The sequence below is a fragment of the Motacilla alba genome, chromosome 2 (assembly GCF_015832195.1).
Source record: "Motacilla alba alba isolate MOTALB_02 chromosome 2, Motacilla_alba_V1.0_pri, whole genome shotgun sequence".
Lineage (NCBI taxonomy): Eukaryota > Metazoa > Chordata > Aves > Passeriformes > Motacillidae > Motacilla > Motacilla alba.
In genome coordinates, this window is record NC_052017.1 from 45,547,006 (window position 1) to 45,562,492 (window position 15,487).

The following is a 15,487-nucleotide window of genomic DNA, read 5'->3' on the forward strand; positions in this document are numbered from 1 at the left end:
TAAGGCCCCTTGAGACCTAACCCAAACAATACATAGGTGGTGTCTTTAATGAGGGCTGCAGTTGTAGCTACTGCAACAAGAACCAATCAAGGAAAAGCCAGTGACAGTCTGGACAATGGAGTAAATAAATTTGTTCTTGATTACTTAAGACTGAAAATAGGTCTGCCATGTTCTGAACTTACAGAAAATGTTCCTCCTTAATGCCTGCTGTTCTTCGCTTTCAGTAGGGCAGAATTTATATCATGACCAGAGAAGTGCTGATTTACAAAAAAGATAGCAGGGAATTCTAGTCCTATGTAATCCTCAGTTTGACTTCAATACCTAATTTCTAGCTTCTGCTGAGTAGTAGTGAGCAGAATCAACTTAACATACTCATCTCCAGGCTTTTTGCAGCTTAACTATTTCTAGCTGCCTTCAAAAAGCTACTCGCTACAACTGTGCATGTGGTGGGAGGGTGGTACAGCTCTATTTATTTCAGCCAAAAAGCACACTCAGGCAATTGGATTCAGTCTTTTTTAATAAATTAATGTCATTCAAAATACAGTGCCAGAACATGATGCAGCTGAACATGCTAGTAAGGTTTGTCATGAAGCACCTGTGTTCATGTTAAGTTGGCGGCACCCCGCTACTGCTAGTGGTTCCTGGGATTAATGCCAGAGCAGCACTAGGCATCTGCTCTCCTGCACACACAGCACAGGATATTCCTGAAGTTTGCTTCCCCCCCAAAGTAAAAAACCTGACAGCTAAGGGATATCTATACACAATCACACTACAGTAATGCTTGTTATTAAATTAACAGAAAATAAAGACCTGGTTAATCCACACTAAAACTTCGTTTTACAATGGAAAAATACATCAGCAGCAGGAAGTAATATACATGAGCCAATGTTACTGTAATACAGAATGTGGAGGCATTTACTGATTAAAGCCCCACATAGACCCGCACTATGAGGGCTGGCAATTCCTATCGCAAGCCCAGCAACTTAAGTCCACACCTGGTAATCTACCAGCTGCTTGGAAGACCTGTATTCTAAATAGACAGGTATAAGTTAGTGAAAATAGAATACATGCACCTCATCATACAGCTTGACTGAACCTGCAGTCATTTTGCCCAGCATGTTACCATACAATGGAAGATCTACCCTTCCTACCACAGGTGTAGATCCATGGGATTTGTTTCTTTTTCTTTTAATGGCATTACTATACCAACATAGATATTAGTATTTAGTAAGTGCAGCACAGTCGTTTAATTAGGCCACACTGACAATTATATAACTAGCACTTAAGTAGAATATCCAGAAGTAGTTAAAATGTAACTGGAAGATACTTTCAAAAGAGTTGTGACATCATCCTAGAAACAATAACTACTTTTTTTCTTAAGCTAATTTTCCTGAACTGAGACTTTATAGAACTAGAATTAATTCTTTAGACAAGTCAGATGCTCAAGCTCATGATATACATATATTTTTCTCAATTATCTGATAATAGTATTTGAGATTATGGAAGCATATCTGCTCATTTCACTAATTCATACTGAATGGCGGCAAGTGTTAGGTAGGGCATAAAAATACAACTCATGAAAGACAGCTCTGAGATTTCCGTCCCCAGACCTGTTCTTTCACAGCCATTTATTTCATTTATTATTTTATAACTGAGCACAGACTCAGTTGTGCAGTCTAATTTGGGAGCTATACAGGTGGCAAAGTAACCATCTCCCCATCCAGCTCAAATTCATCAGCTCCGTCTGGTGAGAAGAGATACGTTGGAGGTTTCCACGGGGACTCTTCAAGGCAAGACGGATACAGCTTTCCTACAGTGCACCGGAAGTCTTTCCCCAAGTCCCACAGCACGCGTTCCGATATGTGCTGCCTCAGGAACCAGCGGTCGAGTTCCAGGTCATACTGATAGGTGGCATACTTGGCTCTCTCGTTCATGTGGGTCTCCCGTATAAAGACACACAAGGAATTGGAGATGACGACGGCCCTGACGCACGGGTCGGAATAGCGCTTGGCAGGGATGTTGGCTGCCATCCTCCATTCGTTTTTATTCACGTCGTAGATCTCCACTGTTACAGAGGAGCCATCCACAGTACTGCTGGGGAGCCTTATCCCAGAATTGCTGGCAATATGCAGTCCTCCGATATAGAATATCTTATCACCAAAAGCAGCAGCTGAGGCGAAACATCTGCTCGTTTGTCGCATCGCCATCTCCACCCAGGCATCCGAGCGGGGGAAGTAGCAGTACATCAAGTTGTGTGCCATGACGTAGATGCAGTTGTGAACCGCCACGGCCGTGCTCCACTGCCACGCGCAGGGCAGGGGGCTGACCATGGTCCACTCGTCCTTCTCGGTGTCGTACCGCTCCACAGTCCTCCTGTTGAGCTCCCCGCCGACGCTGTCCCCCCCGATTGCATAGATGTATCCTTCACAGCACACCAGGGACGGCTTGATGCGTACAAACAGCATCGGCGTCTTGGGGAACCAAGTGTTCTGCTGCGCATCAAACCAGTAAAAGCAATTCACAGTTCTGAAGGCAGCCTGGAGTTTGCTGCTTTTACTGTGATTGGTTTTTGTGTTCTTCAGAGGAACTTGCCCACCTGCTATATAAATGTCATTATCGGGAGTTACCAGCGTCCCAACCTTATGCAAGTCAGCGGGAGGGTTGCAGAGTTTGTAAACTTTCTCTGCCTGTGGGCTGTAACAGACAGAAGAGTAAAGACTACCAGGGTTTTCAGCAGCAGCTTCAATGAATATCATCATCTCCTCTTTTGTCATGCCAAGTCTGGGCTTGAAAAATTTGGGCATCGATTTGTACAGTCCTTGCACCACCACTGATTTATCGTTAGGTGGCAAGCCTTGAAACCAGGCTCTCTGTGTTACTTCTGAAAGTGCATCAATCCGGATTTGGCTAAGAACAGAGGACAAATACTGCGAGCGTGATTCCGTGTTGTACTCCAGCCATAACATAGCAGCCTCACGCACCGTCTCCTCCTTTTCCACATTTAAATTGTCACTGCTTAAAATATCTATCAGTAGATCATGTGACAGTTGCATGAAAGCCTCCTGGTGGTACACAGCTGTGAACTTGTGCTCCACCATTCTTTTAGCACTCTGTTTTAACTCTTCACAGCTGAAGAGATCAGCAAAACTTAATAGACGCACACAATTTTCTGCATTAATTTTTTTGATTAAGTATTCTCTACATCGTTGTAACACATCATCTACCTGTAATGCAAAGAAACACACAAAGTATTACACACACAGAGTCTATGCTTTCATGTAGCACCAGCACATAAAGTACCTGCGTCTGGTGTTGAACAACACAGTTCAGGCATGGAATACTATACACACACAAAAACACAGCAGTGACTCACTCAGCTGCTTCATACAGACTAAGTACACAACGTGATTATGTCTGCTGGCAAAACGAATTTTCTAAATGTTAGAAGTACGCGGGTTTACTTCCAGCCTTCCAAAGGGACTGTCATGCAAGGAGGGATGGCTACATGAAGCAAATTTGGCAAGCAACTGCTGTCTCTACAGAGCAAATGGAGCAAAAGTGGTTTGAAATGACTAAAGAGGAAAGATCTTTTAACAAGATAAAGAATAAAGTGGTTCAGAGATCAGGAGCTGTAATTTCCTCCTCTAAACATTCCTACCTGTAAGAAGCAGGCAGTTTCATAGAGCTGCTCTACTGTGCTGTCGCTTATTGCCAGGTTACCCGTGTATGCGTAAGTGATGATGATCTGCAGAGTGGCTGCATCCACATTCCTCAGGTGTACGTGTGTCTGTTTGCTCTCGCTCAGCCCACTCATGAACATTGCTCTGAGGAGAAACACACATATTAAGACAAGGATCAGCAGTGAGTAATCTTAAACAGCCACCTGGAAGCCTTTTGTGATTACGCTCCTGAAGGTGAACAGTCCTTTTGCAGGCCTGTTCACAGGTGTTTACCTTAGGCTGACATCTACTATTTACAATAAAATATTTGGACAGAGCATTCAAAGAGAAACATGAGTGCCTTCTGCAGAAATACTTTATATTCATGCAAACCCTTCTGTGTTAATCAGCAGACAGCACTAATGATTTTGGAGTTTTAATGACACAATTTAAATCTTTTCTATGATGGGTGATAAGAGGGAAGAAACATCCTCCAGAAAACACTGTTAAAACATACACAGCTAGATTTTAGATTCTAAAACAAAAGAAGCAGATTTATGTAATGGACTGAGCTAAGTCATATCAAAAAGGAGGCTCCTCTGGGAGGAGAAGAAATGGAGCAAGGACTAGCACTTTATGAATTATTTCTTTTATACCATTCATCATAACATGCAGTAAACTTCAAATTTGTAGGCAAAAGTCAATAACAGAAAAACCTATCAGATCCAATCTGGGAAAAAAAGAGCAAGTATTTCCATTGCATCTTCCTGAAGAAGACTAGAAAGGCAATTTAAAACATGATTATTGTTTCCTTAATGCTTCACACACTTCTTGCCCATCCTGGTATTTTAACTGTAACAGAGTTAAGAACTAACTGCAATCTGGTGCTATAAACCTTGTACTCGTCAATTTTCTTAAAACAGGGGAGATTGGTTTCAAGAGCTTTATATTGATTGAGGTTTGATATTTATGGTTGTGCTAAAAATTCAGTTCAAGGCTCTTTATATTTATTTGGGCTTTTTTAAATTTTATTTAGGAAACCAGGCCTGAGAGAAGTTAGAAGGGACAGTGAGTGCACCTTTTAATCTTGCTTCTGGCTGCAGAGGTGAAAGGGCCATGGAGATACACTCCCTAAGCAAAGCCATTCCAAAAAGCATCTGATACAAATGCAGTATCCCATCCCCATTTCTCTTCTTCTAAGCTCCTTAACTCAGGGCAACTTGCATTTTAGAAGGGGTCACTGACTAACCGAGTATCAGCTTGCTGAGCAGCTATTTAAAGATAAACAAGAAAGTACAGGAGGGTACAGAGACGCCTCAGAAAGGAAGAGGGAGCTGTTGGAGGCTCTGGCTCTTGCTCACACACCGCTGAGCAGTCTGTGCTGGAGTAGGGCTGCACATCATTCAGACACAAAGATGGAAGGTAAGCTGGCTGCAATCACACACAATGGCTGGATCACACAGAAAGATGCTTCGCTTTTCTTCCGCCTCCTTCGGGGCTATCAATTTTTCATAATAAAGCTAAATTTAGGAAGCTGAACATCTTTTTGTAAACCAAAGTGGAGAAGAGAAACAGAACATGACAAAACCACAAGTTTGATACTTCTTTTAACCAGTGCCAAAACCTCATTCCATAAATAATAAACAAACACATATGAATAAGAGATTTGACTGCACATTCTGATGCAGCACACTGGGTGGACTCATGACAGCTTTCCAACCTTATGATTAACCACCCACATTAAATCTGGCTACATTTTCAGTGGCTGTTACTTTACAAATTGGAACTATGTCATCTGCACAGGGCCAATGGTAATAATTATTATCTAGTGATCACACAATACTTGTTGCTAAAAGTTGGACCAGATTCATCTGAGATGAAAAAATAAACAGAAAAGCCAGAAGGGACAAAACTTTTCTGTAAAAGTAATAAATTAATCCTTCCACAGTTTTCTACAAGAAAGAAGACAAAATACAGAAAACATCTCCGATGTGTTCTGTATAGTGAGCCCGTCTCAGGAAAAGCAAATTTGTAAACTTTCCAGTGATTGAACAGGAAAGAAAAGTTATAATCCCTCCACAATGCATCAGGAAGGTAGAACATGCATGGATGTCACTCAGCCTAGTTTCAAGCTTCAAAATTCCTTCCAGGCAAGCAGATTAATTATATTATGTTGGCAACAAAAATGATTAATCACTCCAGAAAACTGACGGTGCCTCATCATCCAGGTCTTACTATGGAGGCATTTGCAAAAAGTGGTAGCACTTAACATATCTTATTAATAAAAATGTTTTAAAAGACCAAAACCAGGACATTTGGAAAACAAGAGTTGCTGAACTAAAAATTTCAACAGTATCTTGAGGGGACCATGAAACAAAAAAATTAACTCAAACCACACAGAGAAAAACTTCACTTGCATTGCTACAACACTCAAGCACAAGGGAAGAGTTTCCGGCTTTGCTGAGCAGGGAAAACCAGATGATTCAGAAAAGAAACCCATGAACTTGCACAGCAATCCCTGCTTTTAGCAGATGCTTCTACTAAGAAACTGCAGTTAAACATGACAATGGAATTCCTGCAGCCAAGTCTCAAAAATCCCTTGTTATACTACCTTGGGAAATAAAAACATATTAAGTATTTCAAAGACTCAGTGTGAAGAATAAGAAATTTACAAATTATTCAGACTCATTTAACTCCCTAAAGAAAACGAGCCATCCACAGTGTGATTTTTTCCCCTCACACTCATCGTAGGAACTACAACAAATATCTAGAATATGTCCCAGGAAGCCAGTAATTTTATTTTGCTCTGTGTTGGAAAGTAAGGATATTCAAGTTTTGTACTTAAGTTGCTGATCTTTAAGTGTCTCTAAGACATTGTCAATCAATTAGTATTACACTCAAAACCAGGTACCACAGATTTTATAGCATTCAAATACTTACCTGAAATATGAGCTGCACGTTGCAAGAACCATCTTATGGCAGGGAAATTCAGTGCCCTCAACAATCAACACTATGTCAGTTAGCAACTGCTGTTCATAAAAGAATTTTAACTGCTCCAGCAAGGATACAGCATACTCTGTGTTTATCTGCCTCTCGTCCTGGGTAGACATGACTGTATTCCATTAATATTTCCAGGACCAGAGAGAAAAGTCAAGATCTCTTCACCAAAGAAAGGTCAGCTGAGTGTTTCTGAAGTAGCCAGGAAAGAAATGGCAGGAGGTCTGTAGCCTTCAGAAGTGATACTGATAAAAAGGGCAGTGTTATCTTGAACTGCTGAATCAATGTTTCAGACTTTGACCTCCTATTAGGTCATCATGCTTTGACTTGATGTCCCAATCTGTTCAGAGACTTTCAAGAGTGTCTGCAGAGCTCCCGTTGAGGTCTATGACGCAGCAACTGAATGAACAAAAGTGAAGTCTGAGGTAGATTTTGTGGTAACATCTCGTGATCACTGGCTGCGCTTGACTGACTGAAAGCAGGAAAATAAAATTAATTTACACATTAGCACATTTTGGAAAACCTTTCATAGTTAACTCTTAAAAGGAATTGTCTTAGAAATATTTCTAAATTAGTACTTCATTACTTGCAATAAAACCCTTCTAAGAAAAAAAATTTAAACAACAAAGGTGTCTCAGAGAAATGAAGAGCAGAGGAGTTTGTACATTAATTCTCATATGACCTAGACTCACAAAATAAAATTATTTATTTTGTCAACACAGCTCCTAAAGCTGGGGAGTTAAAAAAAGTTTCAGTAAGACTTCATTCCTCCTCAAAGAATTACCCAATTTCCCACTGAGTACACCTGTAAATTTCATTCAACCATTGATAAGGCAGCCACTTCTTTTCCTCATTTCTACATTAAACAGCAAGCTTTTCTGCTTCTTTGTTTTGTTCTACTGAAAGCTTATCTATACCAGGCCACTAAAAATATAAATGCAGTAATTTTAACATTCCATCACTTTCCAGCCAAACTCTCAACATCATTATCAGCCTGTTTATTTCACCTTTGGCATTCTAGTAGAGATGAAGCAGAACTAGTGCTAAGGATCAAAAAAAAAAAAAAACAAGCCCAAAAACAAACAAAACAAAAAAACCCAAAAAGTCTATATTTCCAATGCATATTAAATTCATCTGCTCCATGCAGAAAGGCTATTAATATTTCACATTCCCTTGTTTTTCCTTCTGAGTAATTTCCATACAGCCAGGTAAGTTTCACTGCTGCAGACAGGAGAAAAGAAAAACAAGGAAGTAATAGGAGCAAAGGGATGCTGGAATAGCAAGGCTCAAAACACCTACTCGGGCTACCAACGTCTACTATCTTGTTTGGACATTTCTCCTCTTAAAAATGGGGTCAGGTTTTATTTCATCTTCCACTTGAACACAAAGACCTAATTAAGAAAGGGATAGTTGTGACAGTAAAATTACCATCATAATGGGCACTGGAGTACGACAGCTATCAAATGCTTCCAGATTTATTTAATCTTGCAACGTTTTTCTGCATTCCAAAACTGAGGAATAACCAGGACATCTTTGTCTTGTGTCTAAGATATCGCTATCATTACAGCTCATGATGAACAGAGAATGCAGAAACAACTTGCGTGAAATGACATTCCTCAAACTCCACACAAAAACATAAGATTTAGTGTAAGACCAAGACAGTAGAAATACCTGCAAGCCACACCAAACATCTACTATTTCAACACAGCCCTGCCTGTAATACAATTCAGAAACAGCTGTCTTTCAACATTCACTCACTTGAAACAGATATGCTTAATTAATGCCACTTTAATTACTACTAATTTAGTGTCCCTGATCTTTTTCTTTTTCAGTGATAAATATACACAAACAGGAATCTCAAACTCTTAGTGTTCCCTGGTTGTTTAACTGCAAAACAATCCAACTAGCCAAACCCAATGCTCACTGTTGAGGTGAAGGCAGTTAATTAAGGAAAACAGAAAAGGCTTTGATACTTGGGGGAAGGAGTAGATACTACTGTGTGCTACAATAACAGATACTAGCACAAGTCTTGACTGAAGACCTTCAAGTTTCAGGTAACCTCTGAAGTCACTAAACCATAAATACATTGAGGATATAGAGAAACTGCTCCATCTAAAGCATGACCTTCTGCCTCAGGTCACAGCTTCTTTCCACCAAGACAGCGTGCATCTCATCTCTGCACTACTGCCCACCCTCCTGGTACTCAGGAACAGCTCACCATGCAACCCAATCCATTGACAGATTTTGCACTGAACTTTAAACAGCTACAGAGACACACAGACTCCCTACGTGTCTTAGGCCCACAGAAATAAATAGCTTGTGGCTCTGCTGGTATCCCGAGTCTCTCTACAGCATTGTTTTTCCTGGCTTAGGAGTAAAGTTTCAAGAACAATACAAGCCGGTGGATTAAGCTCTGTTTGGGCAGAGCATCAGTAACACAAAGCTTTAGCAAGAGAACTCATTGATACCATAACTTCCTTTTCTGATGTAACTGTAAAGAACAGAAATATTTTTTCAGAAATAGGAAAAAAAAGAAAATTAATATGTACTGGTTCAGTCATTGGGTACCAGAACAAGTCAAGGATGCCATGGAGAAATTGATATACACCTGCTAGTAAGATTAAAGACATTTTTGGCAGAAAGCTGCTGACAGTCAATAACTCAAAAAGCAGACCTGTTCAGCAGAAGACAAGTTGAAACTGTGAAATTAATTACTATAAATAACTGGAACATTTCAGTACGACCCTCAGTAGCAGAAAAGATTGAGGAGATGACAGGAATCCTGTTGCAGAACATTTATGTGATGTGGATCACCTTTGAACCATGCATTTACAAACCTGGAGCCTTCGGTTTACAGAAAACCATCTGTTGTGTACTCCAGGGAAGTGCACATGGTAGGAACATGCTATGTACACGATTCCTGTTTTCCACATCCATACTGTGTTTTGCTGCCAACAATAACCATTTGCTAAAGAACAAAGTTTTGTATTTGTCACAAAGTCAGGACTCACATCCCATTCCCTTGTAATGGAAATAAATACATCAAGGATCTCTGAATTACTGGTCCAAAATTGCCATAATTTATATTGTCATTTGCTCAAGAGAATTGAATCTGTTCAAAACATTAGGATAAGTGGTAGTAACATCATTTAGCGCCTGGAAGATCATCCAGGATTACCTACCACTCTCACACCTCTTTGGAGAGTTCAAGACAATTTTAAAGGAGATACTCTCCTCACTTTGAGGCCGAAAAACTGAGGCATTGAAATAAAAAGCGGCTTGTCCAAAGCCATGACTTCCGAAGGAGGAAAGCAAGAGGCTTAGCTAGTCCCAACCCAACATCTCTCTCATTGCCCTGTGCCTGGTTGGCATACAGTCATTGGATCTGAGATAAATGAAAAACTGTGGACTTGAGGAAATGTCTACAGATGCACTACTGTCTGCTGGAGTCCCAATAACTATGCAGCAGTGGACATTTCTCATTTATGGATTAAAAGATCTATGGCTAAAGTTAGCTTTATATCCTGGACTGAAAATCTGATAGAATAAAAATAATCCCTGAATACAAGTTCTAGGAATGAGACTTTCCCCTTCAACGATGTCACTGGAGTGACCATTTTGTTCTGGGTGTTTCTTGGAAGCCAGCTATCCAAAACAGGACTGGCAGGTAGCTGCTGGAAGGCCACAGGGTGCTACATTGCAAATGAAACTATGTAATCACCGGGTGATATAAAGTACCTCCCTATCAAGCTGGAGAGCAACATTAAGTAACACGTTGATAAGAGGGTTTGTTTTTAAGTAATTATTCCTTTTTGCTTAAGTAATTTTAATGAGGTGGCTTGTTAACACTTGTTCATGTACTTCAAATCTGAATGGGACCATTCAGAAAATTAGTCATCAAATGTTAATGAGTTATGGGATAGGCTATTAATTGCCTTCCTTGAATCTGTTTATTTTCTGAGGTCAGGCAAAGATTGATAGAGATACATACTGCACTACTTACATGGCAGTAGCACTATACTTCAGTGTGTAACAGAACAGGTATATTGACTATTTCCAATTTGGTAGAGAAACATATAAGATACATAGATAAAATATTCTTCAATTGGACTTATTTTAAAAAATTATTTATTTTCCATCCAAATTATAGGAAGGGCAAAAGATAGATAGGCATCTTTTGCTTGGGGTTTTCTTTAAGAGATTCTGATTCCTTCTGAAAATTCCATTAATTAGTCTGTCAGATTAGATGCCTAACTTCCCATAAATGGTAGGAAACTTGTAAAAGATCTATGAAAGTGTCACTGGTTCCCATCTGTATCTTCAGCCATCACATAACCTCTTGGATTTTAACTTCACTAACTACAATTCACACTTCCAAAAACATACTTCATTTTCCATATGTCTGGAAGAAAATAAAAAAAACCCCAACAAACAACAACCTAAATTCATCTCCCTGGACATTCAATTTATTTAATCTAGTTTTAACTAATTAAAAAAACAACCAAACAAAAACAAAACAAAAACATAAACAACCAAACAAATAAAAAACAAACTTTAAAAACTACTTTTGTGCACTTTTAATCAAAATCCTATTTCCATCCAAGGGCAGCTTCATACAAATCACAAGTAAAAACACATCTAAAGAAGTGAGTCATTCACTATTTTTAACATAATAAAAGGTCAGAATTTAGACCTGAACAACCGTAAGCCAAACTACACAAGCCGTGGTGTGTGGAGACAGCAATCCTCCCAGCTAGCAACATAGCACCCAGCTCAGGCCCTTCAACACTTGGTTGCTACGAGGGATATTCTGAGTTACAAACCAACCAGTTTCAAACTTCACATACCGGCTAAGAGCAAGGGGGAATGTGAGTACGAAAACTGATTAGAATCAATTATGTAAATCGACACACCTAGCCAATAGATCTCAAAGACAGGAAAGAACGAAGAAAAAAGGAGTTGGAAGCTCTAAATTCTTCAGTAATGTATCAAATTTGCATCCTTGGCAGTGAGAAAGAAATAGGTAATTGATGAAGCAGTTCCAGACTTGGAAGTTTTCCTCTCTTCTAAAGCCATCAAAGGTGTCTTTGATAACACAGTAGTCCAGAAAACTGAGGACATCAAGGAGATTCTAATAAGGCAACAATGTGAAATTTCACTAAAAACAAGGAAAGGTTTAATCCTACAATGTTATCTTGAAAATGACTATTGACTACTCTTTTCCATACATATTATGCTTGGGAGGTGAGTTACAACTTTGAGGTAGGTGAGTTTTCTGAAGCTGCACAGAAACTAGAGACTAGAAATGTCAGGCTCCATGTTAACAACATGCTTGGTCACAATGCACTCCTGTTTTTCTGCTCCTAAAGGAAGTTATACACTAAAGGAAATACCTGCTCAGAAAGAAAATTAGCATTTATGACATGATAAACCAACAGCTTAAATTGGCAACTGGACTTCTATGCTGAGCACAGGTAGTTTCCATCCCCAAGGGTGTTTCTGTTTTGTAGAAGACTTGACCTGTTTTGGAAAATTAACCTTTGAAAAAAAGTGGGCCATGGATGTCTCCAGTAAGATCCAGCCACGTATCCTATATATACAAGGTTTCTTTTCTCTGAGCAATAGTACATGAATGAAGCTAGTCTGTTTTATGTGACAATTTAAATTCCAGTTTAAAAGTACATGTAATTTTCTTAAATATTCACTATATGACACTTAACTATAAATTCAAGCATTTCTACATTAAGAAATTAATTAGTCATTAATGTAGCTTAATTAATTGTAAGTTAGTTCCTGAAAGGTTAAGTATTATAATGGATATCATACTCATGCATATAGAATTTATTCTCAAAGCACAACAGTCAGTAAACTAAGAAAGAGAAATTTTAGGGTTTGCACCAATTCTGGTCTGTTTCATAATCACATGACCAAAACAAAAAAGCCTGCTTCAGCAAAAAAAACCCCAAAAAAACAACAACAACCATCTGTCTAAAATAGAGTCAAAAATATTAAATAAGCATCAACATCTTTTCTTCCTCTTTGGACTGTTCCTGAAAGATGCTGCTTATACATCTTTGAGTATAAAGGGCCCTCTACTCGACACACAAAAACAATTTGGAAAAAGGTCTGATCCTGTACTCAAATTGTGAGACTACTTGATGTATACCATTTACTATTTAATGTAATTAAATTAAATGCTAAACACTAAAAATTACTTATTCCTCCAGATAGATTTCTGAGAAACAGAACTATACCCCGTGTGCATTTGAATAATCTCTGAAATACATCATCTGAACAAAATTCATGTAGCTACAGCCCTAGGTGAGCTCACAACAGCACGCAGCCTTTCAGGCCCATTATGATCACTAAGTAGATATATACATGAGGTAGAAAAGCCAAGCTGGGGCTTTGCAATAAAACCTCTAAAAATGCACATGCTAAATACAGCACAAATCCACTTCTAAATCATAAAGTTATTTCAAAAGCAGCAGGTATTTATCCCGTTTCATAGCAGAAATGATGGCGAACGCCGGGAAAATTTGACTAACGTCAAAGCCATACTATGTGTTTATTTAGCCCGGAAAAGCTTACTGAGAATTACGTGCCTCTTTAAAGCTACACACGACCACGGAAGCGCACCCCTGGTCACTGCAGGTACCCACAGCGTACGTAGGCACAACTAGATGGATCAGGAGGGAACGCAGGGACAGCTACAAGGACCGGCAACGCCGCTACACTGCTGTTCTCCTCCAAGATTTCACAGTGCGTGTCCCTCCGAGCGCTGCCAGCGCAAACACCCGGGTTTCGGGCACCCCCCCCTGCTCAGCCCAAGGGGAGCCCCGCTACGCCCCGGCCCCCCAGCACAGCCCCGCGGCCGCAGCCCCCTGCCGCCCGCGGGACGCGGCGATGCTGGACTAGGGGCGAGGAAACACATTCCTTCCCTCTCCCCGATGCTCAGGTGCGCCGTCCCGTCCCTCCACAGCCCTAATCCCTTTCCTGATTCCCCCAGAAGGAAGGGGGCACCTTCCCGCTCCTCCAGCACCGCCGCACTCCGGGCTTAGGAAGGATCCCGACGGCCTCTCCTCCTCTCGGGTCTCCCGGGAGCCGGCCCGGCCCGAGGGCGCGGGGACGGCCCCCGCTGCCACCTCCGGCGGTGCCCGGCGGGCCCGGGGCCGCGGCGGCCGGGCGGGAGCGGCCGCGGTGGGAGGGGGCGGGCGGGAGCCGCGCCCGCCCGGGCGGGGGGAGCGGCTGCCGCAGAGCCCCCGCGGGCGCCCCCGGGACCGAGGCCTCCTCGGGGCGGCCGCTCCCCCCGCGGGGACGGGAAAGGGCCCGGCGGCCGCGGCGCGGCGGGACGCGAGCGCGGGAGCGCCGCCACCAGCGCCATCCTTCCCCCCGCCACCCCTCCGCTCCGGACAAACCTCCGACGGCCGCTTCCTCTCGTGCCTGGCCGTCCCGACCGCGGGCGGCCGCGGGGAAGCGGTGGGGGAGGAAGAGGATGCGGCGGCGGATCCGGTCTCTCTCCCGGGCTGCGGAGGCGGCGGCCCCCGGGCGCGCAGGCGCTGCTGCTGCTGTTGCCGCCGCCCCCCCCCCCCCACCTCTTCCTCCCCCCCCTCCTCCTCCTCCTCACCCGCCCGCCGTTACGGAGCGCCGCGCCCGCCCCGTCTGCGCATGCGAGGCGCGAGGCGCGGCGGCGCGGGGGGGCGGCCGGGCCCGCCCCCGGTTTCCTGTCCCTTCTCCCGCCCGCGAGCGCCCCCTGCCCGCGCGGCCCGGCAGCGGCGCCGCCCGCGGCACGGAGCGGGGCCCCGCGCCCTCTGCCGGGAGCAGCGGCCCGCAGAGCCGCAGCATCCAGCGGCTTGGGAGAGGCCTCCGGGATCATCGGCTGCCACCTGCCACCACGCTGCCAACCCGAGCCTGGCGCTGAGCGACACATCCAGTCTTCCCTTAAACAGCTCCCGGGACGGTGACTCCACCACCCATTCCAAAGTCTAATCACTCCTTCTGTGAAGAAATTCCTCCTGATGTCCAACCTAAACCTCCCCGGCGAAACTTAGTGCCGTTTCCTCTCATCCTGTCGCCGGTGGCCAGGGAGAAGAGCCCGACCCCCGCCTGGCTACACTCTCCATTCAGGGACCTGTAGAGAGCCATAAAGTCCGCCCTGAGCCTCTTTTCCTCCTTTTCTATCAACAGCAGCTCCTCACAGGACTTGCACTCAGACTTGCTGCAACCTGGAGGCCTGTGGGCTTCAGGGTTAACACCCAGCCGGGTCCTCACCCCCTGGGACCTGCCTTTGGTCTCTCAGCCGTCCTGGAATCCTGGACTGTCCTTTGGCCAAGTGTGGGTTTGCTGCCCTATAAGCAAAATTCACCTGTGGGGGAATTTGTGGGACTGGAGCTTTCTCTGGGATGGAAGGAATTGACAGGAGGCTGAAGGGAGGTACGAGAGAAAGGAAAATCCTGAGAATATATACCTTTCTAAAAGCCATCCAGTGTTACTTATTTTCTTTATTTCTTTTTGGGTCCATCCACCAACAGAAAGGCTGGGAAGTGCACTTCAAAGAGGTGAAAGTATGATGGATGCAGAGCAGAGCTGGGGATTTAAAACATACCAGACAAGTCATAGAATGTTAAGGGTTAGAAGGGACTTTAAAGACCATCGAGTTCCAACCCCCCCCAGCCACAGGCGTGGACACCTCTCACTAGGTCAGGTTGCTCAAAGCCCCATCTGACCTGGCCTTGAACACTTCCAGGTATAGGACATTCAACAGTCTCCTTGGGCAGCCTGCTCCAGTGCCTCACCACCCTCACAATCAAGAATTTCTTACTAATATCTAG

The 15,487-nt window shown here is 43.0% G+C and overlaps 1 protein-coding gene across 2 annotated transcripts; it reads right to left on the reverse strand.

Annotated features, from left to right (window-relative positions):
- Positions 1-499: 499 nt before the first annotated feature.
- KBTBD2 (kelch repeat and BTB domain containing 2) lies at positions 500-14,321 on the reverse strand. Of its 2 annotated transcripts, none has more exons than XM_038127095.1 (4): positions 14,075-14,321; positions 6,600-7,128; positions 3,659-3,824; positions 500-3,224 (listed from the first exon to the last, which is right to left on the reverse strand). In XM_038127095.1, the coding sequence occupies exons 2-4, from the start codon at positions 6,767-6,769 to the stop codon at positions 1,689-1,691; spliced, it is 1,872 nt and encodes a 623-aa protein (XP_037983023.1). In that variant the 5' UTR covers positions 6,770-7,128; positions 14,075-14,321; the 3' UTR covers positions 500-1,688. The 2 variants fall into 2 exon arrangements, with proteins under 2 accessions (XP_037983023.1, XP_037983024.1); XM_038127096.1 differs by lacking the exon at positions 14,075-14,321 and adding an exon at positions 13,680-14,033.
- Positions 14,322-15,487: the final 1,166 nt, after the last annotated feature.

What these genes read in the sequence shown, in the direction of transcription:
- KBTBD2 (XM_038127095.1), bottom strand. Translation starts at nt 6,769, where the DNA reads ATGTCTACCCAGGACGAGAGGCAGATAAACACAGAGTATGCTGTATCC. An exon ending in ACGTGCAGCTCATATTTCAG is followed by an intron (nt 3,825 to 6,599) that starts GTAAGTATTTGA and finishes GTTTCTCCTCAG; the next exon opens with AGCAATGTTCATGAGTGGGC. An exon ending in AAACTGCCTGCTTCTTACAG is followed by an intron (nt 3,225 to 3,658) that starts GTAGGAATGTTT and finishes TTTGCATTACAG; the next exon opens with GTAGATGATGTGTTACAACG.